The sequence below is a fragment of the Cynocephalus volans genome, chromosome 2 (assembly GCF_027409185.1).
Source record: "Cynocephalus volans isolate mCynVol1 chromosome 2, mCynVol1.pri, whole genome shotgun sequence".
Lineage (NCBI taxonomy): Eukaryota > Metazoa > Chordata > Mammalia > Dermoptera > Cynocephalidae > Cynocephalus > Cynocephalus volans.
The window spans coordinates 65896814-65923894 of NC_084461.1; the positions used below are offsets into that span (position 1 = coordinate 65896814).

The 27081-nt window shown below is 36.8% G+C and overlaps 1 protein-coding gene across 4 annotated transcripts in view; it reads right to left on the reverse strand.

Annotated features, from left to right (window-relative positions):
- The window catches only part of AP3B1 (adaptor related protein complex 3 subunit beta 1), a 291668-nt gene that overhangs the window by 243982 nt on the left and 20605 nt on the right, over positions 1-27081 (reverse strand). For all 4 annotated transcript variants that reach the window (XR_010022600.1, XM_063085544.1, XM_063085543.1 and 1 more), the window contains exon 2: positions 12835-12910. Coding sequence is in view for 3 of the 4 variants with exons in the window: in XM_063085544.1 (XP_062941614.1) it covers positions 12835-12910 (76 nt within the window). In the remaining variant the exon portion in view is untranslated. The remainder of the gene's footprint in view (positions 1-12834; positions 12911-27081) is intronic.

Below are 27081 nucleotides of genomic sequence, written 5' to 3' on the forward strand. Positions count from 1 at the left end.
GAAGCTCTTTAGTTTGATATAATCACATTTTTTTATTTTTCCTTTGATTGCCCATGCTTTTGGGGTCGTGTTCATGAAGTCTGTGTCCAGTACTATTTCCTGAAGTGTTTCTCCTATGTTTTCTTTAAGAAGTTTTATTGTTTCAGTGTGTATATTTAAATCCTTAATCCATTTTGAGTTGATTTTAGTATATGGTGAGAGGTATGGGTCTAGTTTCATTCTCCTGCATATGGATTTATCCCAGCACCATTTGCTGAAGAGGCAGTCCCTTCCCCAGTGAATAGGCTTGGTGCCTTTCTCAAAGATCAGATGGCAGTAAGTGTGTGGGTTGATTTCTGGATTCTCTATTCTATTCCATTGATCGGTGTGTCTGTTTTTATGCCAGTACCATACTGTTTTGGTTATTACAGCTTTGTAGTATAGCTTAAAGTCGGGTAGTGTTATGCCTCCAGCTTTATTTTTTTGCTGAGCATTGCTCTGGCTATGCGTGGTCTTTTATTATTCCATATAAATGTCTGGATAGTTCTTTCCATTTCTGAGGAAATTGTCTTTGGAATTTTGATGGGGATTTCATTGAATTTGTATATCACTTTGGGTAGTATGGACATTTTCACTATGTTGATTCTTCCAACCCAAGGGCATGGGATATCTTTCCATCTTCTTGTATCCTCTCTAATTTCTCTCAGCAGTGGTTTGTAGTACTCATTACAGAGATTTTTCACATCCTTGGTTAACTCAATTCCTAAGTATTTTATTTTTTTGGTGGCTATTGTAAATGGGCAGGCTTTCTTGATTTCTCGTTCAGCAAGTTCACTATTGGAGAAAAGAAACGCTACTGATTTTTGTGTGTTGATTTTGCATCCTGCTACTGTGCTGAAATCATTTATCAACTCCAAGAGTTTTTTTGTAGAAGTTTTAGGCTGTTCGATATATAGGGTCATGTCATCTGCAAACAGGGACAGTTTGACTTCATCTTTTGCAATCTGGATGCCCTTTATTTCCTTCTCTTCTCTGATTGCTCTGGCTAGTACTTCCAACACTATGTTGAATAGGAGTGGTGAGAGTGGGCATCCTTGTCTAGTTCCTGTTCTTAAAGGAAAAGCTTTCAGCTTTTCCCCATTCAGGATGATATTGGCAGTGGGTTTGGCATATATGGCTTTAATTATGTGGAGATACTATACCTACAACTAACTTATAGAGGGTCTTTGTCATGAATGAGTGCTGAATTTTATCAAATGCTTTTTCAGCATCTATAGAGATGATCACATGGTCCTTGTGTTTGACTTTATTAATATGGTGTATCACATTTTTTGATTTGCGTATGTTGAACCAACCTTGCATCCCTGGGATGAATCCCACTTGATCATGGTGAATAATTTTACGTATGTGTTGCTGTATTCTGTTTGCTAGTATTTTAGTGAGGATTTCTGCATCTATATTCATCAAGGATATCATCCTGTAGTTTTCTTTTTTGGTTATATCATTACCTGGTTTTGGTATCAGGATGATTTTTGCTTCATAGAATGAGTTTGGGAGATTTGCGTCTGTTTTGATCTTTTGGAATAGTTTGTAAAGAATCGGTGTCAATTCCTCTTTGAATGTTTGGTAAAATTCTGCTGTGAATCCATCTGGTCCTGGGCTTTTCTTTGTTGGGAGCCTTCTGATCACAGCTTCTATCTCCTTTATTGTTATTGGTCTGTTCAAATTTTCTACATCTTCACGGTTTAGTTTTGGGAGCTTGTGTGTGTCCAGAAATTTATCCATTTCCTCCAGATTTTTGTTGGCTTATAATTGTTTATAGTAGTCTCGAATGATTCCTTGTATTTCAGATGAATCAGTTGTAATATCGCCTTTTTCATTTCTAATTTTTGTTATTTGAATCTTCTCTCTTCTTTTTTTTTTGTTAGCCATGCTAATGGTTTGTCAAATTATTTATCGTTTCAAAAAACCAGCTTTTTGATTCATTGATCTTTTGAATTGTTTTTTTGGTTTCAATTTCATTCAGTTCTACTCTGATCTTAATGATTTCTTTCCGCCTGCTAACTTTAGGTTTGGATTGTTCTTGTTTTTCTAGTTCTTTAAGGTGAAGTGTTAGGTTGTTCACTTGCCATCTTTCCATTCTTCTGAAGTGAGCATTTAATGCAATAAATTTCCCCCTTAATACTGCTTTTGCAGTATCCCACAGGTTTTGGTATGATGTATCATTATTTTCATTAGTTTCAAGAAATTTTTTGATTTCCTGCTTGATTTCTTCTTGGACCCATAGGTCACTAAGTAGAATGCTGTTTAATTTCCATGTGTTTGTATAGTTTCCAGTGTTTCGCTTGTTATTAATTTCTACTTTTAATCCATTGTGGTCTGAGAAAATACATGGGATAATTCCAATTTTTTTGAATTTATTGAGACTTCTTTTGTGACCTAATATGTGATCTATCCTGGAGAATGATCCATGTGCTGATGAGAAGAATGAATATTCTGAGGTTGTTGGGTGGAATGTTCTGTACATATCTGCCAAGTCCAATTGGTCTAGACTCTTGTTTAGATCTTGTGTTTCTCTACTGATTCTTTGCCTAGATGATCGGTCTAATATTGACAGTGGGGTGTTCAGGTCCCCTGCTATTATGGTGTCATTATCTATTTCCTTCTTTAGGTCTAATAGAGTTTGTTTTATAAATCTGGCTGCTCCCACATTGGGTGCGTACATATTTATGATTGTTATATCTTCTTGATGCATCAGTCCTTTTATCATTAAGTAATGTCCCTCATTGTCTCTTTTTGTGGTTTTTAGTTTAAAGTCTATTTTGTCAGATATAAGAATAGCTACTCCAGCTCGTTTTTCTTTTCTGTTTGCATGGTAAATCTTTTTCCATCCTTTCACACTGAGTCTATGTGAGTCTTTATGGGTGAGGTGGGTCTATTTTAGGCAGCATATAGTTGGGTCCTCCTTTTTAATCCAGTCAGCCAGTGTGTGTCTTTTGATTGGGGAATTTAAGCCTTTTACATTAAGAGTTGTTATTGAAAGGTGTTGATTTATTCCTAGCATTTTATTGGTTGTTTGGTTGTCTTAGGTGTCTTTTGTTCCTTGCTTTCTGGTTTAGGGTTTGGTTTCTGTGTTTCTTGGTTCCTTAGGTTGTAGATAGAGTTTTTGTTAGCTTGTTTTCTCTTCATGAATGCCATTTTTATTATACTAGTGGGTTTTGATTTTTCTTGGGTTTTTATGGCAGTGGTAGTTATTTTTCAGGAACCAAACCCAGTACTCCCTTCAGGAATTCTTGTAAGGGTGGTCGTGTGGTAGTGAACTCCCGCAGTTTTTGTTTGTCTGAGAAATATACTATTTGCCCTTCATTTCGGAAGGATAGCCTTGCAGGGTAGAGTATTCTTGGCTGGCAATCTTTGTCTTTTAGTATTTTGAATATATCATCCCATTCCTTTTTAGCTTTTAGGGTTTGTGATGAAAAGTCTGATGTTAGCCTGATTGGGGCTCCCTTATAGGTTATTTCCCGCTTCTCTCTTGCAGCTTTTAAGATTCTCTCTCTGTCTCTGAGTTTTCCCTATATGACTATAACATGTCTTGGAGAAGGCCTTTTTGGGTTGAATACGTTTGGAGATCGTTGAGCTTCCTGGATCTGAAGATCTGTGATTTTTCCTATACCTGGGATATTTTCTGCCACTATTTTGTTGAATATGTCTTCAGTGGAATCTCCGTTTTCCTCCCCTTCTGGAATACCCATGACTCAGATATTTGAGCGCTTAAGGTTGTCTGATATCTCTCTCAGATTTTCTTCAATGTCTTTGATTCTTTTTTCTTTTTTTTCGTCTCCTTGTGTTATTTCAAACAGCCCTTCTTCAAGTTCAGATGTTCTCTCTTCCACTTCGATAAGCCTGCTGGTTAAACTCTCGGTTGTGTTTTTTATTTTGCTGAATAACTTCTTCCGTTCGGCAAGTTCTGCTACATTTTTTTTCAGGACATTGATTTCCTTGTACATTTCCTCTTTCAGGTCCTGTATACTTTTCCTCGTTTCATCATGATGTCTAGCTGAGTTTTCTTGTATCTCATTCAGTTTCCTTAGAATTATCACTCGAAATTCCTTGTCAGTCATTTCAAGGGCTTCTTGTTCTATAGGATCTATAGTTTGAGATTTATTAACTTTTGGTGGTGTACTATCTTGATTTTTTGTATTTCTGGTATCTTTTTTTTGATGTTTATTCATTGTGGCAGGGGGTTTCACAGTCCACCGGTTTGAGACTATTGACTAACTAAGATGTTGCTGTGGTTGCCAAATTTGGTATGGCTACCTCCGTGACTGCTCCATTGGCCTCTAGTGCCTTGTGTGTGTGGTTGCCTCGGGTCTTGGGCCTCTTCTGGGAGCCACCTCTCTGGTCAGCTTGGACTCTGCTGGGCTGCTCGATCACAGGGCCATACTGCAGGGTTTGTGGTCTCTGCTGAGCTTCCACTTCCTGTGCAGGACTTCTCCCTGTTCCGTGGGCTGTAGCCCTGGCTGTTGGATCGTGCAGTGGCAACCCCACAGGGTGTTTGGTTACTGTCAAGTCTCCACCTCCGTAGCCAGACGTCTCCCCGCTCTGTGCGCACTGGGCTGGGCTGGGACATGTCTTCTGCAACCCTCGTCTATCAGCTGGGCCTTCAAGACCCTGCTCAGCACTGCCTCCCCCAGGAAGTCTACCAGGTTTCTACTAGGCGCAGACGACCTGTCGCTCTGGGTGCCTTTGTAGCACTGTGTAGATCTTTCTCGGGACTTATCACCTTCCTCCTGGTATCGTGGTTATTTGTGTACTTGTCTTATCTCCCACACCAGAGCGTGAGCTCCTCGGGGGAGGAGCCCGCAGCACACGGTTCACCTTTGAATCCCCCCGCACGGACCGAGTCCGGTGCCGGCCTGCAGTCAGCTCTCCGCCATGTTCAAGCAAACTTGGGAACTCTCCGACCACACTATTCCTAACCAGAAATTGGTTAGGCGTTTTTCCGAACTGGTGCCTGCAGAGATCGTATCTGCCTCCCGGTAACAGGAAATTTACCGGGGGCCGGAGCCCAGGGTGCGGTGGAGTGACAGTCAGCCCAGCCAGTACTTCCTTGCCCTCCCGACGCTGGCCGGGGATGCCCCACGCCACCAGCCCCGCCAGAGAACCACAGAGGGAGTGGGAGGAGAGGCCGGCCCGCAGGCCCCGGGAAGCCCCACACCGGGGCAAGCAAGTGGGAAGGCTCAGTGAGGAGCGGAGCTGGGCGAAGAGGACAGGCTTGGCTGAGCCGGGCCGGAGTCGCCACCACCTGAGAAAATGGATGCAGCCCCGGGTCCAGTGAGTGGCCCGGTGGGGCCGGCGGAAGCCGAGCGGGCGTCCGCCCCCTGTGCAGGGCCAGCCCTGTGGTCATTCATGGGGCTGTGCTGGGCCGGGTGGCTCGCTCTCTGCCTCTGCGTCGTCGCCATCCCCGTCCTCAGCCGCCACCTCAGGCTGCTCACTCGGTCCCAAAGCACGGCTCGGGCGCTCCCAGGAATCTTCTTTTATGCCAGCCTGAAACCTCGAATCCTGAATAGCCATTTCTTTTCTTTTTAATTTCTTTTTTTTTTTTCTTTTTTTTCTGACCAGTAAGGAGGTCATAACCCTCAGCACAGTATGGTCTGCACAACGTTCAGCCAGTGAGCGCACCAGCCATCCCTATATAGGATCCGAACCCGTGACCTCCGCGCTACCAGTGCCACGCTCTCCCGAGTGAGCCACAGGACCGGCCCTTTAATCTCTTTTCTTCAAATTAACTAATTTCTAATAATCTGTCTTCAACTTCTCACTCTTTCTTCTGTCATCTACATTCTGCTATTGAGTCAATCCAGTATATTTTTTATTTCAGATATGGTACTATTCACAAGAAATTTCAACAAATTTCTGCATGGTATGGTTCACTTAAGATGATATTTTAGAAAACAACTATCTACCCATTAGTTACTGTAGTGGATTGAATTATGTCCCCCCAAAACTCCCTGAAACTTGAATTGTGTCCCCCAAGTTTTATGTATTAGAAACTTAGCCCCCACTGTGACTGTTAAAGGGGTGAGAAATCCTATTGTGGTAACTGAAAGGTGGAGCCTTGAAGAGGTGATTGGATTGTAGGACTGTGCAGTAGTGAATGGATTAAAAATGGTGGTCAGTGGTGTGGTTCTGAAGGCTTGAAAAGAAGAGGAGAGTCTGCCTTTCTCTCTCTCTGCTCTGCTCTCCCTGCTTCCACCATCTTGCAAAGTGAGACCCATGGGTCACTGTTGCCATGGACTTTGGAATTCCCAGCCTCAGAAACTGTAAGCAATAAATTTCATTTTCTTTATAAATCACCCAGTTTTAAGTATTTTGTTATAAGCAACAAAAATGGACTAATACAGTTACAATCTGTTATTTTTCTATTTATTTTCTCTTTTTCCTGTCTGCCTCTGCTCTCTCGTCATTTCTATTACATGTATATTACATTTTTTGGATCCATCCTTCACGTCTCTGTCTTTTCACCTGTCAAACTGATCTCTCCTTTCGTCTGATTTCTGGGAAAACTTTTTGAGCTGACATTATAATTAGATTTAGAATTTTTGGTACTATCCTACTTTCTCCCATTATATTTTTAAATTTGGTAATGACATTTTATCTGAAAGCTTTTTTCCCTAGTCCAAAGTTGTTGTTCTTCCAAAAAATGCCATGTCCCCTCAAATCTCATTAAGAATATGAATTAGACATATTTCTCATATTTCTTCTCTTGTATATCTAGTCTTTCTCAAATAATCTGCTCCTCTAATAAGCTGTCTTTCCATTTATTTGTGTCTTCCTTAATTTTTTTCAGTAATGTTTCAGAGTACATGTCTTTCATCTACTTGGTTAAGTTTCTTTCTAAGTATTTTATTATTTTCAATACTATTATAAATGGAATTATTTTCTTAATTTCCTTCTCAGACTGTTCATTGTTAGTGTATAAAAATGCAACTGATTTTTGTGTGTTCATTTTTATCCTGGAACTTTGCTAAATTAGCGTAGCAGTTCTAACAGTTTTTTGCTGGCAGTGGTGGAATATTTAAAGTTATCCATATATAAGATAATGTTATCTGTGAACAAACATAACTTTACTGCTTTGTTTACAACTTGGATGCCTTTTCTTTTTATTGCCTCATTGCTCTAAAATTTCCAATACTGTGTTGTATAAGGGTGGCAAACACAGACATCTTTGTCTTATTCCTGATCTTAGCATAAAAGATTTCAGTTTTTCATCATTGCATATGAGGCTACCTTTGTGTTTTTCACACATGACCTTTAATACGTTTAGGTAGTTTCCTTCTGTTCTGGGTTTGTGAAGTGTTTTTACCATGAAAGGGTGTTGAATTTTGTCAGATGCTTTTCCTATACATATTAAAATGATCACTTTTTTTCCCCTTTCATTCCATTAATGTGGTGTATTAAAATGACTGATTTTTGTATGTTGCTCATGTTATTTTTAAAATATTGAATAATAATCTAGATCCAAAAATTCACACTAATTTTTAAACTCAGGGGTGAAAAAGAGAAATGGAGCTTAATTTCTTACTTTCAACTGGTTATTCTTCACAGCAATAGTAAAGATGAGGAGAAAATTCAGAATTTTTAATTTGTAAATAACTACTGGTTAAGTTACAGGTAACAAAAGGAGGGGAGGGAGATTCTACAGGTTTCCAGATCCAATTGCAACTGTTAAGAATCAGTAGCCAAGAATAAATGGGGATATAGAAAGCAAACCAACCTTTGATTTGTATTCCAGAGAGTACACTAGAGCAAAACAAATAGAAAACACACTAAGGTTCTATAGATGTTACATTGCCAGTAAAATCCCAAGCCTACAAACCAGGAACTGGTTCTGATGCATAACAACACTGCAGAAAAACACACAAAGAACTAAAGAATTTTTTGTTAAAGGAAGAAAGGGAGAAAACAAAGGATGGGCAATCAATCTAGAATGATTTAGACCAAACTATTTATTATAAATATCAACTTAAAACAGTAAGAATTATTATGCTGTTAGTTTCTTCTTCTTATATGGACTTTTTCCATTTTTTTCTACAACGATAATGTATGATTTGTATTTGTTTTTTGTTTGTTTTTATTTTACCAAAATATCTGGAACTTTGAAATTATGTTTAATTTTCTATATGGATGTGAAGTAATACATATCAATAACTCTAGGAATTTTTAAAGTCTCAACTATCAAAGAAGATTCAAATTTATTCATTATCCCATAATTACAAAGATAAGTGAACTAATCTGAGAAAGACATTAAACATCCGCCATTGAGTAACAGAAAATACACATAAACATAGCACACTTAAACACAGGACCATAAAATTTTTTAAATGATATTAAGATTTTCCATGTAGAAATACCATGGTAATTAGAAATCAAATAAAAAACTAAACAAAAGTAAAGGAGGACAAATGATTGTTATAATAGCTCACTGGAAAAAAATTTCAAGCAGAATAACTTATTTAATAAAATAGTGAACTAGCCAGCAACAATTGCTAGTTGAAAACTGAGATTTAAAAATATCATCAGTGCTGGTAACACCAAGGTCCAGGGTTCAATGCCTATACCAGCCAGCCACCAAAAAATAAATAAATTTTTTTAAATAAATAAAAATATGGCCTTCAATAGCATACAAAATATTTAGGGAAAATATTAACAAAACAACAGAACTTAAAATTTAACACTAAAAACTGCAACACACTGCTGAGAGAAATTAAAGATCTAAATAAGAAAAAAGAAAGAATCGTGATCATGGGTCATAAGACTAAATACTGTTAAAATGCCAATTCTCCCAAAATTGATCACAAATTCAATGCAATTTCAATCAATATCCCAGTAGTTTTTGTTTGTTTGTTTGTTTTCAGAAACAGGCAAGTCAATTTTAAAATTTATATGGAAACACAAAGAATACAGAATAAATAAAACAACCCTGGGATTAGAGGACATATGATAGTTTATTTTAAAGCTACAGAAAGCAAGAGAGAGGTACTTGTGAAACAACAGCTATAAAAATCAGTGTACCAGAAGAGAGAGTTCAGATGTAGACCCATACATATATGGTAAACTGATTTCCATTGAAGGCTGAAAATCAGTGGAGAAAGAATGGCTTTTTAAACAAATAGTGTGGGCAAAATCAGATATACACATGTGAAAAAACAAAACCTTGACTCTTGCCTCACACAACACATAAAAGTTAATGCAAAATGGATCCTAGACCTGAATCTAAAAGCTAAAAACAGAAAACAGGGGGGTGGGGGTGGGGTGGATCTTTGCAACCTTGAAGTAGGCCAAGATAGCTTAGATAACAACTCATTCTATGAATCTAGCTGAACCTTTATCAAAAACCCCACCAAAGGACAAAGAGAAAACTACAGACCAACCCAGAAATATACCTACTTGAATTCTATAAGGAAACATTATTTCCAAGAGTAAAACATTAGACATATTTCCAATAAAATCGGAATCAAAACAGTGATGCCTTCCAGCATCCCCACTATTCAATATCATGGTAGAGCAAAGACATAAGAAAAATAAATAAGAGATATAAATATTTGAAAAGAAAATATAAATCTATCATAACTTCCAGCTGATATCATTTTCTAGCCAAAAATTTCAAGAAAAGGAACTGAAAAACTGACAGAGGTAAAAATAGAGTTCACTGAGGAGGCCAAATAAAAGAATACAGAAACATTAGCATTTTTCCTATACACAAGTAGTAATTAATTTCAAAAATAAAATGAGGGAGACCATTCACAATAGCAACCAAGAGTTAAAAAAACACACAAGAATCAATCTAACAAGGAATGCTCAAGACCTCTATGATGCAAACTATAAAACAACACTACTGAAAGACAGGAAGGGAGGAAGGGAGGGAAGAAAGGAGGGAATATATAAATTCTATATTATCCTAATCAAAATCCAAAAACAATTTTTAATAGAAGTTGATCATCTGATTCTAAAGCTTATTTGGAAGATGAAACTTTTACTTTTTATACTTCAACATTATTTGAAAATGTATGAATACATATTTATATCACTTGTATAATAAGTGATATTTACATCACTTTTATATAATAATTTAAATTACTAATCATTTTCTAATAAAAATCAAGTTCAAAATGTACATTTATATAACTTTCTAATAAGAGACAGTTGGTAACTATTAGGCATGTATGGCTACATTTAGATTTCTTTACATTTAAATTATATTTATGATAGTTCAGTAGTCCAGATTATGACAGTACAGATTTTTATTTCTTCATCAGTTTGAGAAGAATATAGAGAAAACTACATTTCTTTAAATTATATTTATGATAGTTCAGTAGTCCAGATTATGAGAGTATGGATTTTTATTTCTTCCTCAGTTTAAGAATATAGAGAAAACCACCACACTTTCAGATTTTTAAAATTTTATCCAAAGACTGTTTAACATACTTTTCCCCCCTCTGAATCAAGAATTCCAGTAGTATTACAGGTTTGAGTTAAATAAATTATCTTAATGGGATGTAGGAGACAAAATTTAAAGAAATAATTAAGGGCAGTCCCTGCTCTGAATGGTAGTACAGGACTACGTCCTGCAGGAATGCAAGCTGAAACCACACAAAGCAAGCTTAATAGTCCACTGGAAAAATTACAATTGATCCTGTGACCTTTAAAATTTTTGACACAAATTTTGTCCTGACCTGCTCTCTCAAACTAAAAACAAGATAAGGAGATTAATAACTCTTACCGCCAGTTATAAATGTATAGGAAAATGAAAAAATAGTAAAATGGGTATTCATTCAGTACACTATAATTTAAAACATTAGAAATATTGAGAATTAACTTATCAAGAGTAGTTTGAACAGGATTTGCCTCCTGCTCAACACTTAACTTATGATACTGAGCAACCATCTTTTCTTGGCAATTACCGTGCTTCTTTATAAGTTTGAATCAGCTCCCAACATTTTATCCTTTGGACTTTCAATTCTATCAATTATCTCCTAGAGTTCCTTTAATTAATGTGAAGTTTTCTGCCAGTATCATTTCCTCTGAGACATCTTCATCCTTTTCGTCAAAACCACTTTCCTCATTTATGCTGATAAGCTCACTTTTACTAAGTTCCTCCAGTACATACTTAGAGTCTCAAAAACTGGTAGCGTCAATATTTCCACAGTCAACTATTTCTAACTCCATTTATTTTCTATCTGAATTTTATTTCCAGCACTATCACTTTTCGTTTTTTGCTGCACTTTCATTTTTGTTGACCAAATCTCTTTCAATAATCCATTTTTGTAAAATATCACATGCATTTCTCACTGGGAATCAAGGAGGCAACACAACAATACTTTGTTGTCTGTGCATAAACTGAGTAATAGATGTACAGTGAGCAATCACTGACAGATTTTGAAATAAGTGGCATCACTGCTCACTGATCATGATGCACATGTGTAATTTACATAGTGGTTTGTGAACTGAAGTGCTGGCAGCAAAGTTTTGTTCATTATATAATTACTCAGTTAAGGAAAGTGAACATAAGGTAAGTGAAATTTGAACTGTATTGTTGGGAGACTGGTGTTATTTAACTATACAGTGGTAATTGAAATTCATGTGTATAAAAACTGTGCAAAGCAAGAACTGACTGTCCATAAACAGTATTAAGTATAAAGCAATACAAATGAAAAATTTACAATAGAACCCTTAAATTTTCCCCTACAATGCCAAACGACATAAACCTGACAGCAAGGATCAAGTCATTTATAGGTGTTCTACAGATATAACTAGTCCTTGACTTTCATACATTTAATTTTCATACCACCTCACTTTTTTACAGAGCATATTGATACCTATAACCAGCTTTCATAAATGGGATTTGGACTTTAACATATCAAGAAAAGAAAGGAAATTTCAAGCTATCATATGGTAGCACTGTCTGCTGGAAAACAGCACTATTTCAGCTGTATTGTCATCTTATAACAATAGAGTTTGTGAAATTATGCAAATACATTACATTTTTACCCTACATAAAAATAAGTAAAAAATAAAATCAGCAATGGTGATAATAAAAAATCATAGGAATAATAAGAAAAATAAATTGGTGAATTTCATTCCTCTGGAACAAAAGCAGACCTCTTTGGCATCAGACATCCACTGGAATTAAGCCAGTTTTTCCCTATGAATGTGAAAAATCAAATGAAAAATAGAAAGTGCAACACAAATTACAAAAATATTTTGTTAACGATGGAATGTATAATTAGTAACTGTATTATCTTTAGCTCTCTGACAATAGAACTCCTCTTGTAACTATTAATCAATTGCTTATTATGTTTTGCATTACAATTGAAAACTGGTGAATGTTCTTAAATTTATTAATACGTATTAGAAGTTCTAGGCTACTAAACTGAATGAAGTGTTTCTACTGGTAGTAATGCAATTTGAAAAAGAGGAAAGTATGCACACAATTTTTAGGTCATGAAATGACAAAAAACACTTTGGTTATGCCTCTTTGTAGGAAGTCAAAATAGGGTTGTATATCATCTTATTTTGTCTTCAAAATTTTTAACTCCCTCCATCTCACAGGAGAAATATCTTGATATTAGAGCTAAGAAAATTGAAGCAGAAAAAAGATGAAATTAGAACCCAAGTTTCTTGACGTTTGACACTTTAATACTTCCTTCCTTAACATTTTTAGGCAGGAAATTCTAAGTTACTTAATATTAATGGGCAAAGAGATGTTAGATTTGATATTTAATATATAGTTAATGTAATATATCAGTACTTGTCCACTTTCCAAAAATCAACATAATCTAGTATTTTACCTACCCCAACAATCCGTTTCATAGCATCCAATTTAGCAGAATCTTTGTTGCTCTCCAACATCTGTTTTAGGTCTTCATTCCTATAATAAAAGAGAAGAAAAAAAAATTCCATACTGGGATTTTTACATTAAACCACTTAAAAGATATCATTTTCATAAGAATTAGAAATAGTACTGTGGGCAATGTTAAGTAACTACAGCAAGAAGGTGGCCATCTTCAAGCCAGGGAGACAGGCCTCAGAAAAAAACAAACCTACCAACACCCTGAACTTGGACTTCTAATGTATAGAATTGTGAGAAAATAAATTTCTATTGATTAAACCATCAAGTCTGTGGCATTTTGTTATGGCAACCCTACCAAAATACTACAGGAGTGAAATGTTACAAACTATCATTGCAGTAAAAAAAAATAAATAAAAGCTAAGCACATTTTTTTTCAAAAAGAACAGAGGCAATAAAATTTATTATAGAAAAAAATTACTCTTACTTTCCAAACAGCTCATAAAATTAAATGCAATGGAGACCACTAGTGAAAGACAAAAAATAATTAAATAATTAAAACAATGACCTTTCTCTAAATACAGCTAGAAAATGTATAAATCGTAGAGACAGCAATATATAAAAACTGTCTCTGAGGATATACAATTATGAAATATACTATAAATGTTTACCATAATGAATTTAGAATCCCTTCTTAAACTTTCTCAAGCCCTTTCACACTGCACAGGTAACAGAAAAAAGAGAAAAATTAACGAAACCACATAAGTTACTATTTTTTTTCTTCTACTTTTTTGCTATTTTCCTATTCTTCTTAATGACTATGTTTACTTTCATAAACAAAAAACCTAAACCTAAAAGAAACCTTAAAAACCTTATTGGGGATAAGAAAGAAAAAAGGCAGGAGTAATTAGATAGGAACTAAATAAAGAAATGTGATCACGCACATACACGCCAAAAAGGGAGGAAAATAATTTTCTTCTGCTAATTTCCCTTTTCTTCTCCCCAAGAGTGTTCCACCATTCTCCTCCACCAGTGTTATCTGGCAAAGTGTGCAACGAAGAGGAATGAAGTGTCAACTTTTAGGACACCCCAACCTTAACCCAGACAAATCTTATTTATGGCCTAATGGAAACAGTGCATTCCTCTTAAGCCCAAGTTGCCAGAGTTCCTTTCCCAACCACCTTTAGGTCCTGACCTGCTCCCTCAAACTAAAAACAAGAAAACAGGATCCTGATATTAAAGTCAAAGGTTTCATTCTTTGTGTTTAACAGAAAAGCTAGTCTTCAACAATAAATACAAATATATTCTGTGTTAACATGGACAGAGAGCTAATAACTTTGAGGTTCAGAGAAAAGAGGCAAGAAAAATCCTAGGTACTGCTTCGAATTGATGTAATATTCAACTTTTCACATGTATGTGAGAAAGACCTACTGAAAATTCTGCCATAAATTACACATTTCTTTCCAAATTCCTCTTTGCTTATCACCCAAACAGTAAAGATTTAGGAAAGTTAATACCAAAACACCTAGTTTACCCTCAAAATATATTCACTTCCATTGAGTCATTTTAGGTCTACCTCCTCCATTATATGGATTCAAATATTGACCCATTAATACGTATTACTACTTAAATCTTAAGAAAATCTTTTTGCTAAATATCAAAATAGTTCAGTCAAAATAATGCTAAATTAGTAACATTTTCCTTGACTCTTTGCTGAAAACCAACAGTTTCAAATTTTTTTGTGTTTGTAATTTACCTAATTCTTCGTTTACCTAGTTACCTGGGGCTCTCTAGCTTTGAGTATTAGGACACCAACTTTATTTTTACATAAGTGACATCTTGTGGTGTTAAACGGTATAACTTTTCCATTAATGTTAAAAATATGCCTGTTTTAAATTTCAAGGAACAGAGAATATATAACTGGAAGGTTAAAACAAATCTTGCTATTACTAGGAAAGTCACTCATTTCAGCACCAGAATAAACTAGTAATTAAAATCGAAAAGCAGAATTTTACAAGTTACATATAAGAACTTAGGAGGTGTTACAGCTTTTACATAGTATAAATTACCTCTTTTTATAAAACTATTATCCATTATTCATTAAAACCTCTATTCCTTTTAAAAGCAACATAAATTAAGAGAAAAATTAAGACTATGTAGCACTGTACACTATATCAGTGCTACTCAAAGCGTGATTCGAGAAAGTCTGGTCCAAGAACCATTACCAATTCACAAATTTTTGTTACTAACCCATGAGGAGATACATACAGAAATTCAGAGTAAGCACATTTAGAAACTTGACAGAGCAATTTGACATTGTTTACTGAATTAATTAAATATTGGGGTTTGTATTTTGTATACTTTTTTCATCTCATTTTTTAGTGATTTTTTTTTTTTTATTGTATAAGTATTCATCCATAATGAACTGGAAATGTAAAAGAAAAAAAAAAGCTCCTTCACCAGTTTGAGAACACTGCACTACACTACACAGTATCCTTCTTTTTCCTCAAAATGCCCAATAAAATTTGTGTGCCATAGAAAGCAACACCTGAAACCTAAATCCAGGAATGATGAATTGGGAAAAGCGGTAAAGAATAACAATTTCCAATCAGAGGTACATACCCAAAAAGGATGTATCAAAATCTTTGGGGAGGGGAGGGTTGGACCTTTTCAAAGCTCTGCCAAAAAATTCTAAAATATGAACACCTCTTTAGACTTTAAGCTACAACTCCAAGTGGTATGCTGCAAGCACAAGTGTATATGCAAGAAAAAGATGGGAACCAGAATCCTAATTTACTTTTTTCTAGTGCTACATAGCAAAAGGGACTGGCCTTCATGATAAGTTTTTGTGCACAACGTTAAGGTTTAGTAATACTTTCGGTTCAGTTAGGGCCTATACTTCCCTTGGATGGTCAGAACCTTTTATAGTTTTTGGCACAAAGCATTCACTTAATAAATTGAAGAATGAGTAAAAATTTAAAAACTCCAGCTACTACTGCTAGTGTCTTTAACCACCTACTCACCCATCTATTAACTCTCTAAAAGAAGAAAACATATATTATCCAAGTAAATATGAACATTTCCTCCTATACTGTTCACAAGATTAAAAAGGGAAAAGACTGTAATTTCTATAGCCACTTCCTCAACCCCTGGAAATGTTCTTTTCTCTCTTACACCTCAATTAAAACTTCTCTCACACAGCATAACAAACAAATAGCCTCCTAATTTAAAAATCCAATGTAAAATATCGTGCATACTTTTAGACTATTCCTCCACATTTGAATCAACTGACCATTACTCTTCCATCCTGAAATTCCCTCCTCCCTTAGATTCTGTAACTCTATTCTCATCTGGTTCTCCATTTTCATTTGTGACACACCAATGAACAAAAAGGACAAAAAGCCCTTGCCCTTGCAGAGATCTCATTCTAATAAGTAAAAGAAACAATAAACATAATAAATAAGTAAATTATAAGTCATGAGGTGATATGAGGGGAAAGTAGAGAGAGAATGCAAATGAGAACAGAGAAGACAATTTTAAATAGGGTGGTTATAGTAAGCTAAGAAAGAGATGTCCGAACAAAGATATGCAAGTGAGGGAATCAGTTAGCCATAGAGATATTTGCAAAGGGGTGAGGTCACACTCCGGATGATAGTGACAATGTAAGAAGGTTAAATAATTCTAAAGGCATTGGTGCTTACTCTGAATGAAATAGGGAACTACTGGGGGGTTCGAACAGAGGAGAGTCATAATCTAATATATTTAACAGGATCATTTTGGCTGCTGTGTTCAGAATACACTGTAGGGACTTCCATATCTGCCCATGACACTGTGACTTGTAAAAGACTAAACCTGACACAGAAAATAACTTTAAAAGCTGGAATACATTTTTATAAAATAACTTTCCAAAGGTACTGCAGACCAATCAATGCAGGCAGGACTTAAGGGGCCTCGATCGTTGAAAGAAGAGAAGCACACAAAGTGAGCTCCTCATTCACACCACCTTTTTCCCTGAGTGTATTTCCCAAATTGCCATGTGGGAGAACAGAGTCCAAGGAGAAATCTCAGTCTTAACAGACTGAGGAGACATGTTGAAGTTCAGAGGTCCCAGAATGATGGGAACTTTTCAGGGCAAAATCACAGAGAAGGAAATCAGTGAAAAGGTGCACAAAAACCTGTGTACAAACTCCCTTCAAGTAGTTGGCTACATTTCACAGGGCAAGATTCCAGGAAACCCAGCAGAAAAGAGCAGTTGGGAAGCTAGATACCTGAGCAAAAATTTCAGCAACCACACATTGCTGGGAAGAGAAGCTAGAATTTAACTCTTTCCTAAGGAGAGACCACCTTGGTAAATACCCAGCACTTTCTGTTAAGACTACAGTAGGGCCACACAGAGGAAATAAGAATGATGCCCTAGGAGTGTAAGAAAAACTCAAATAGACAAGACCTTAAAAAACTAAAAGTGAGCTTCAACAAGATCAAAGTGACTTGCTTATACTCTATTTGCCTGTCAGAAAAAAATCACCAACCCTCTTTGAAAGAAGATATCATCCACAGACTCATCAATTTTTTTATCCTAATACTTAGCATCTAATAAAAACTTATAAGACATGCTAAAAACAGGAAGAAATGAAAGAAAGAAAGAGAAAGAAGAGAAAAGAAAAGAAAGAGATTAACAGGTGATTCAGATACTAGAATTATCAGACAGCGATTTTAAAATAATTACAATTAATATTGTCAGGTAAATATAGAAAAAGATGGACAAAACAGATGAAACAATAGAGAATGTCAGCAAGAAGTAGAATCTATATAAGACAATCAAAAGGACAGGGAACACGGCGCCAGGGCTGCTGTGGATGCAGCCAGGATCCCGGAGGCTGGGGCCGCACTGAAGGCGGTCAGCTGCCCTATTCAGGATTCGAGGTTTCAGGCCGGCATTAAAGAAGATTCCTGGGAGCGCCCGAGCGGCGCCGCCGCGACTGAACAGCCCGAGGCGGCAGCGCCGAGAACACGGAAGGCAACAAACCAGAGACAGAGCGAGCGCCCGACCTGGCACAGCACTGTGAGTGATCCCTGGCACAGCTCTGTTCGGGGGGTGGTTGCCCACCCGGCTCCCGCCTGCACCACCAGGCCACTCACTGCCCCCGTGCTGCCTCCATTTTCCCAGGTGCGGGCAGCTCCGCCCTGATCGGCCATCACTGAGCCCATTTGCTTGGCCTGGCGCGGGGCTTTCCGGACCCTGCGGGCCGGCCTCCTCTCCCACTCCCTCCGCGGTTCTCTGGCGGGGCTGGGGGTGTGGGGCGTCCCGACCAGTGTTGGGAGGGCTAGGAAATACGGGCGGGCCGACTGTCACTCCACCACACCCTGGACTCCGGCCCGGTAAACTTCCTGTTACTGGGAGGCAGATACCATCTCTGCGACCACCAGTTTGGAAAAAAGCCTAACGAATTTCTGGTTGGGAATAGTGTGGTAGGAGAGTTCCCAGGTCCGCTAGAACCTGCCGGAGAGCAGGCTGCAGGCGGGCACTAGACTCGGTTTATACCGGGGGGATACAAAGGTGAACAAGACCCGAGAAAGATCTACACAGTGCTACAAAGGCACCCAGAGAGACCGGTCGTCTGTGCCTAGCAGAAACCTGGTAGACTTCCTGGGCGAGGTGGTGCTGAGCAGGGTCTTGAAGGCCCAGCTGATAGACGACGGGTGCAGAAGACACACCCCAGCCCAGCACAGTGTGCACAGAGGGGGGAGACGTGCGGCCAGGGAGGCGGAGACTCGACAGAAACCACACACCCGGTGGGGTCGCCACTGCACGATCTAACAGCCTGGGCCAGAGCACACGGAACGGGGAGAAGTCCTGTACAGAAAGTGAAAGCTCAACAGAGATCACACACCCTGTGGTGCGTGATCCACCAGCCCAGCAGAGTACAAGCTGACCAGAAAGGTGGATACCCGGAGAAGCCCAAGACCCGAGGCAACCACACACACAAGACACTAGAGGCCAACTGAGCAGTCACGGCGGGAGCCATACCAAATTGGCAACCACAGCAACATCCTAGTTAGTCATTAGTCTCAAACCGGTGGACTGTGAAACCCCCTGCCACAATGAATAAACACCAAAAAAAAGACACCAGAAATACAAAAAATCAAGAAAGTACACCACCAAAAGTTAATAAATCTCATACTCTAGATCCTATAGAACAAGAAGCCCTTGAAATAACTGACAAGGAATTTCGAGTGATAATTCTAAGGAAACTGAATGAGATACAAGAAAACTCAGCTAGACATCATGATGAAATGAGGAAAAGTATACAGGATCTGAAAGAGGAAATATACAAGGAAATCAATGTCCTGAAAAAAAATGTAGCAGAACTTGCTGAAATGAAGAAGTTATTCAGCGAAATAAAAAACACAACGGAGAGTTTAACCAGCAGGCTTGTCGAAGTTGAAGAGAGAACCTCTGAACTTGAAGATGGGCTGTTTGAAATAACACAAGCAGACAAAAAGAAAGAAAAAAGAATCAAGGACATGGAAGAAAATCTGAGAGAGATATCAGACAACCTCAAGCGCTCAAATATCCGAGTCATGGGTATTCCAGAAGGGGAGGAAAATGGAGATTCCATTGAAAACATATTCAACAAAATAGTGGCAGAAAACTTCCCAGGTATAGGAAAAATCACAGATCTTCAGATCCAGGAAGCTCAACGATCTCCAAACGTATTCAACCCAAAAAGGCCTTCTCCAAGACATGTCATAGTCAAATTGGCAAAACTCAGAGATAAAGAGAGAATCTTAAAAGCTGCAAGAGAGAAGCGTCAAATCACCTATAAGGGAGCCCCAATCAGGTTAACATCAGACTTTTCATCACAAACCCTAAAAGCTAGAAAGGAATGGGATGATATTTTCAAAATACTAAAAGACAAAGATTGCCAGCCAAGAATACTCTACCCTGCAAGGCTATCCTTCCGAAATGAGGGGCAAATAGTATATTTCTCAGACAAACAAAAACTGCGGGAGTTCACTACCACAAGACCACCCTTACAAGAAATCCTCAAGGGAGTACTGGGTTTGGTTCCTGAAAAATAACTACCACTGCCATAAAAACCCAAGAAAAATCTAAACCCGCTAGTACAATAAAAATGGCATTCATGAAGAGAAAACAAGCTAACAAAAACACTATCTACAACCTAAGGAACCAACAAACAAAGAAACCAAACAGTAAATCAGAAAGCAAGGAACAAAAGACACCTAAGACAACCAAACAACCAATAAAATGCTAGGAATAAATCAACACCTTTCAATAACAACTCTTAATGTTAAAGGCTTAAATTCCCCAATTAAAAGACACAGACTGGCTGACTGGATCAAAAAGCAGGACCCAACTATATGCTGCCTACAAGAGACCCACCTCACCCATAAAGATTCACACAGACTAAGAGTGAAAGGATGGAAAAAGATTTACCATGCAAACAGAAAAGAAAAACGAGCTGGAGTGGCTATTCTTATATCTGACAAAATAGACTTTAAACTAAAAACCATAAAAAGAGACAATGAGGGACACTACTTAATGATAAAAGGACTGATCCATCAAGAAGACATAACAATCATAAATATGTACGCACCCAATGTTGGAGCAGCCAGATTTATAAAACAAACTCTATTAGACCTAAAGAAGGAAATAGACACTAATACCATAATAGCAGGGGACCTGAACACTCCACTGTCAATATTAGACAGATCATCTAGGCAAAGAATCAGTAGAGAAACACAAGATCTAAACAAGACTCTAGACCATTTGGAATTGGCAGATATCTACAGAACATTCCACCCAACAACCTCAGAATATTCATTCTTCTCATCAGCACATGGATCATTCTCCAGGATAGATCACATATTAGGTCACAAATCAAGTCTCAATAAATTCAAAAAAATTGGAATTATCCCATGTATCTTCTCAGACCACAATGGATTAAAACTAGAAATTAATAACAAACAAAACTCTGGAAACTATACAAACACATGGAAATTAAACAGCATTCTACTTAATGACATATGGGTCCAAGAAGAAATCAAGCAGGAAATCAAAAAGTTTATTGAAACTAATGAAAACAATGATACATCATACCAAAACCTGTGGGATACTGCAAAAGCAGTATTGAGGGGAAAATTTATTGCATTAAATGCTCACTTCAGAAGAATGGAAAGATGGCAAGTGAACAACCTAACACTTCACCTTAAAGAACTAGAAAAACAAGAACAATCCAATCCTAAAGTTAGCAGACGGAAAGAAATCATTAAGATCAGAGCAGAACTGAATGAAATTGAAAACCAAAAAACAATTCAAAAGATCAACGAATCAAAAAGTTGGTTTTTTGAAAAGATAAATAAAATTGACAAACCATTAGCATGGCTAACAAAAAAAAGAAGAGAGAAGACTCAAATAACAAAAATTAGAAATGAAAAAGGCGATATTACAACTGATTCATCTGAAATACAAGGAATCATTCGAGATTACTATAAACAACTATACGCCAACAAATTTGAAAATCTGGAGGAAATGGATAAATTTCTGGACACACACAAGCTCCCAAAACTGAACCGTGAAGACGTAGAAAATTTGAACAGACCAATAACAATAAAGGAGATTGAAGCTGTTATCAGAAGGCTCCCAACAAAGAAAAGCCCAGGACCAGATGGATTCACAGCAGAATTTTACCAAACATTCAAAGAGGAATTGACACCGATTCTTTACAAACTATTCCAAAAGATTGAAACGGACGCAAATCTCCCAAACTCATTCTATGAAGCAAACATCATCCTGATACCAAAACCAGGTAAAGATATAACCAAAAAAGAAAACTACAGGCCGATATCCTTGATGAATATAGATGCAAAAATCCTCACTAAAATACTAGCAAACAGAATACAGCAACACATACGAAAAATTATTCATCACGATCAAGTGGGATTCATCCCAGGGATGCAAGGTTGGTTCAACATACGCAAATCAATAAATGTGATACACCATATTAATAAACTCAAACACAAGGACCATATGATCATCTCTATAGATGCTGAAAAAGCATTTGATAAAGTTCAGCACTCATTCATGACAAAGACCCTCTATAAGTTAGGTATAGAGGGAAAGTATCTCAACATAATTAAAGCCATATATGACAAACCCACTGCCAATATCATCCTGAATGGGGAAAAGCTAAAAGCTTTTCCTTTAAGAACAGGCACTAGACAAGGATGCCCACTCTCACCACTTCTATTCAACATAGTGTTGGAAGTACTAGCCAGAGCAATCAGAGAAGAGAAGGAAATAAAGGGCATCCAGATTGGAAAAGATGAAGTCAAACTGTCCCTGTTTGCAGATGACATGATCCTATATATCGGACAGCCTAAAACCTCTACAAAAAAACTGTTGGAATTGATAAATGATTTCAGCACAGTAGCAGGATACAAAATCAACACACAAAAATCAGTAGCATTTCTTTTCTCCAATAGTGAACATGCAGAAGGAGAAATCAAGAAAGCCTGCCCATTTACAATAGCCACCAAAACAATAAAATACTTAGGAATTGAGTTAACCAAGGATGTGAAAAATCTCTATAATGAGAACTACAAACCACTGCTGAGAGAAATTAGAGAGGATACAAGAAGATGGAAAGATATTCCATGCTCTTGGATTGGAAGAATCAACATAGTGAAAATGTCCATACTACCCAAAGTGATATACAAATTCAATGCAATCCCCATCAAAATTCCAAAGACATTTTTCTCAGAAATGGAAAAAACTATTCAGACATTTATATGGAACAATAAAAGACCACGAATAGCCAAAGCAATGCTCAGCAAAAAAAATAAAGCTGGAGGCATAACACTACCTGACTTTAAGCTATACTACAAAGCTATAATAACCAAAACAGTATGGTACTGGCATAAAAACAGACACACTGACCAATGGAATAGAATAGAGAATCCAGAAATCAACCCACACACTTACTGCCATCTGATCTTTGACAAAGGCACCAAGCCTATTCACTGGGGAAGGGACTGCCTCTTCAGCAAGTGGTGCTGGGATAACTGGATATCGATATGCAGGAGAATGAAACTAGATCCATACCTCTCACCGTATACTAAAATCAACTCAAAATGGATTAAGGATTTAAATATACACCCTGAGACAATAAAACTTCTTAAAGAAAACATAGGAGAAACACTTCAGGAAATAGGACTGGGCACAGACTTCATGAATACGACCCCAAAAGCACGGGCAACCAAAGGAAAAATAAACAAATGGGATTATATCAAACTAAAAAGCTTCTGCACAGCAAAAGAAACAATTAAAAGAGTTAAAAGACAACCAACAGAGTGGGAGAAAATATTTGCAAAATATACATCTGACAAAGGATTAATATCCAGAATATATAAGGAACTCAAACAACTTTACAAGAAGAAAACAAGCAACCCAATTAAAAAATGGGCAAAAGAGCTAAGTAGGCATTTCTCTAAGGAAGATATCCAAATGGCCAACAGACATATGAAAAAATGCTCAACATCACTCAGCATCCGGGAAATGCAAATCAAAACCACATTGAGATACCATCTAACCCCAGTTAGGATGGCTAAAATCCAAAAGACTCTGAACGATAAATGCTGGCGAGGCTGCGGAGAAAAAGGAACTCTCATACATTGTTGGTGGGACTGCAAAATGGTGCAGCCTCTATGGAAAATGGTATGGAGGTTCCTTAAACAATTGCAAATAGATCTACCATACGACCCAGCCATCCCACTGTTGGGAATATACCCAGAGGAATGGAAATCATCAAGTCGAAGGTATACCTGTTCCCCAATGTTCATCGCAGCACTCTTTACAATAGCCAAGAGTTGGAACCAGCCCAAATGCCCATCATCAGATGAGTGGATACGGAAAATGTGGTACATCTACACAATGGAATACTACTCAGCTATAAAAACGAATGAAATACTGCCATTTGCAACAACATGGATGGACCTTGAGAGAATTATATTAAGTGAAACAAGTCAGGCACAGAAAGAAATACCACATGTTCTCACTTATTGGAGGGAGCTAAAAATTAATATATAAATTCACACACATACATACACACACACACACAAACCGGGGGGGGGGGGAAGAAGATATAACAACCACAATTATTTGAAGTTGATACAACAAGCAAACAGAAAGGACATTGTCGGGGGGGAGGGGGGGAGGGAGAAGGGAGGGAGGTTTTGGTGATGGGAAGCAATAATCAGCTACAATGTATATCGACAAAATAAAATTTAAAAAAAAAAAAAAAAAAAAAAAAAAAAGGACATTCAAAACTAAAAAATGTGGTATCTGAAATTAAGAACTCATTAGATAGATTTAACAGCAGAGTAGAAATAGCAGAAAACAGGATTATTAAACTTGAAGGTGGGTCAAGAGAAAATATACGAATTGAAGCACAGAGAAATAAAAGAATGGAAAACACAGAACAGAGCATCAGAGACATAAGATACAGTTAAAATATCTAACATACTCTAATTAGAGTCCCAAAAGGAGAAGAGAGAGAAAGAATGGAACAAATGCAGTATTTCAGGAGGTAAAAAGGATTGTTCCAAACCAAAGAAAGACATAAACTCACATATTTTAAAATCTAAAACAAAAAACTACACCAGGCATAGAAAAGTCAAACTGATAAAAATCAAAGACAATGAGAAAAATCTTAAAAGAATCCAGAAAATAAAGACATTACCTTAAGATGGGTCATCAAACCTTTTCTATAAAGGACCAGATGGCAAATATTTTAGGCTTTAGTAAATATTTTATGCTTTACTGGCCATACCATCTCTAATATAACTACTCAACTCTGCCACTATAGCATGAAAGCAACTAGTGACAATACATCAACAAACGGGCATGTCTGTGTTCTAATAAAATTTTGTTTATGTAACAGGTGACAGTTTGCTGACCCCTCCCTTAAAAGAACCAACAATAATACTGATAAGCCAAATTTTCAACAGACATTACAGAGGCCAGAAGATAATGGAATGACATATTTAAAGGGCCAAAAGAAAAAAAAATGCCAACATGGAATTCTATACCTATTGAAGATATTCTTCAAAACTGAAAGTGAGGGCTGGATGGTTTGTTCAGATGGTTAGAGCACCCCCTTATAATGCCAAGATCACAGAGTTGGGATCCCCATACTGGTCAGTCACAAAAAAACACAAAAAACTGAAGATGAAATAAAGCAGTTTTTAGACTAATAAAAGCCAAAGGTCTGCTTCAAGGACATAAAAGAATACCATTTCAAAAGAAGATAATTTTAAATTTATATGCAATTTACACATATTCTAAATTTATAGCTTCCATATGTAAAGCAAACGCAGACAGAATAGAAAATACACACCCACAAACATGATTAGCAACTTCAACACACCTCTCAACAACTGACAATAAGCAGACAAAAAATTCAATAAAGATGTACAAAATTTGAACAACACAATTAACCAACTAAACCTGACATGCACAGAACATTATGCCCAACAACTGAAGAAAAAACATTCTTTTCAAGTACATACAGAACATTTACAAAAATATACTATATACTGGATAGGGTTTCATCAAATTTTTAGGGTCTAAAATTATATAGAGGTATGTGGAATCTAACTAGAAACAAATAATAGAAAAATAACTAGAAAATGCCCAAATGTTAACAAATATAAGCAACACACCTTAAATGACCTATGGGCCAAAGAAGAAATCATCAGGTAAATTAGAAAATATTTTGAACTGAACTAACAAAACTGGAACATTTCACAACTAATAAGATGCAGCTAAAGCAATACTTTGAAGCAAATTTATATTTCTAAATACAATATAAAATAAAAAGATTGAAAATCAATAATCTAAGTTTCCATCTCAAAAACGTAGAAAAAGAACAGCAAATTGAACTCAAAGTACAAGTAGGGAAATAAGAAGAATTCAATAAAATAGAAAGCAAACTACAATAGAGAAAAATGAACAAAACTAAAAGTTGGTATCTATTTCAAACAGGTAGTTATGACAACATAATGAGATTATAAAGCACTTATCACTGGGCCTAGTACATTTATTTATTCAGCACTTGTTATGTGCCAGTAACTATTCTAAGTACTGCAGTCCCTGACCTCTAGGGACTTACATTTTAAGAGAGAATAAATGGGGGTGGGGGTTGAGAGTTTAGAAGAACAACAGAAAAAAAAAAGGGACAAGGAGAGAAGAAGGGAGGGAGGGAAGAGCAAAGGGAGGAAGGAAAACTTAAAGAAAGATAGGCCAGATAAGTAGTAAGCAAAGAATTAAAATAGGGAATACAATAAAATAAGACTAGGTGATCATAAAAGACCTCCATGGGTAGGTGATCTTTTAGGCTGAGGTCTCAAAGAACAAGAAGGAGACAACCACAGGAATTAGGGCAAGAACAAGTTTGTCTATATGAGGACCCAAAAGAAGGTCCATAAAAGGCCTATAAAGTAGGCTGTGGTTGCTTTCTCAATTAGACTAAACTCCTTACTGGTCCATAATAGGTACACAACAAATTTTAGTTGAAAGAGTAAATTAATGCAGGCTATATACTAAACTTGTTCCTTACAGAGACATGGAAAAACTTTCATCACATTCTCAAAAGGTCCATGACCCCAGTAAAGGTTAAAAAAACAAGCACACATTTTCCATGTGTTCATATAATACATATATGTATTAGAAACTATAATGCCATAAATATATCACAGGAAGTTTCCATATTTGACAAGCCCTTTATCAATGCCCTCAGCTACTCATTCTCTTGACAGGCAGCAGGAAGTAAGTTCTCCTTTTGCTTCGGAGAACTTATTTACCTTGCTTAAGAGTACTGTAAACCAAACATGCCACTTTCTATAAAAGATTAAGATTGGGGGAGTCTCAGAAGCAATAAAAGAAAAAATTGACAAATATGAACACAGAAAGTTTTCCAGTTTTTATTTGAAAAATATGCCACCAACTAAGTCAAAAGACAAATAAAGTAAAAATTTGGGATTCATCTGATAGAACTGTTAATTTCCTTAAAATATAAAGAGCACTTAACTAATCAATAAGAGCTGATCCAACAGGGAAATGGACAAAGGACATTATAAAAACTATTTCATTAAAAGAATAAACCAGTAAGTATGAGAGAGAAGACAAACACACTCATAATAATGAATCAGTGTAATAACAACATTTTGTA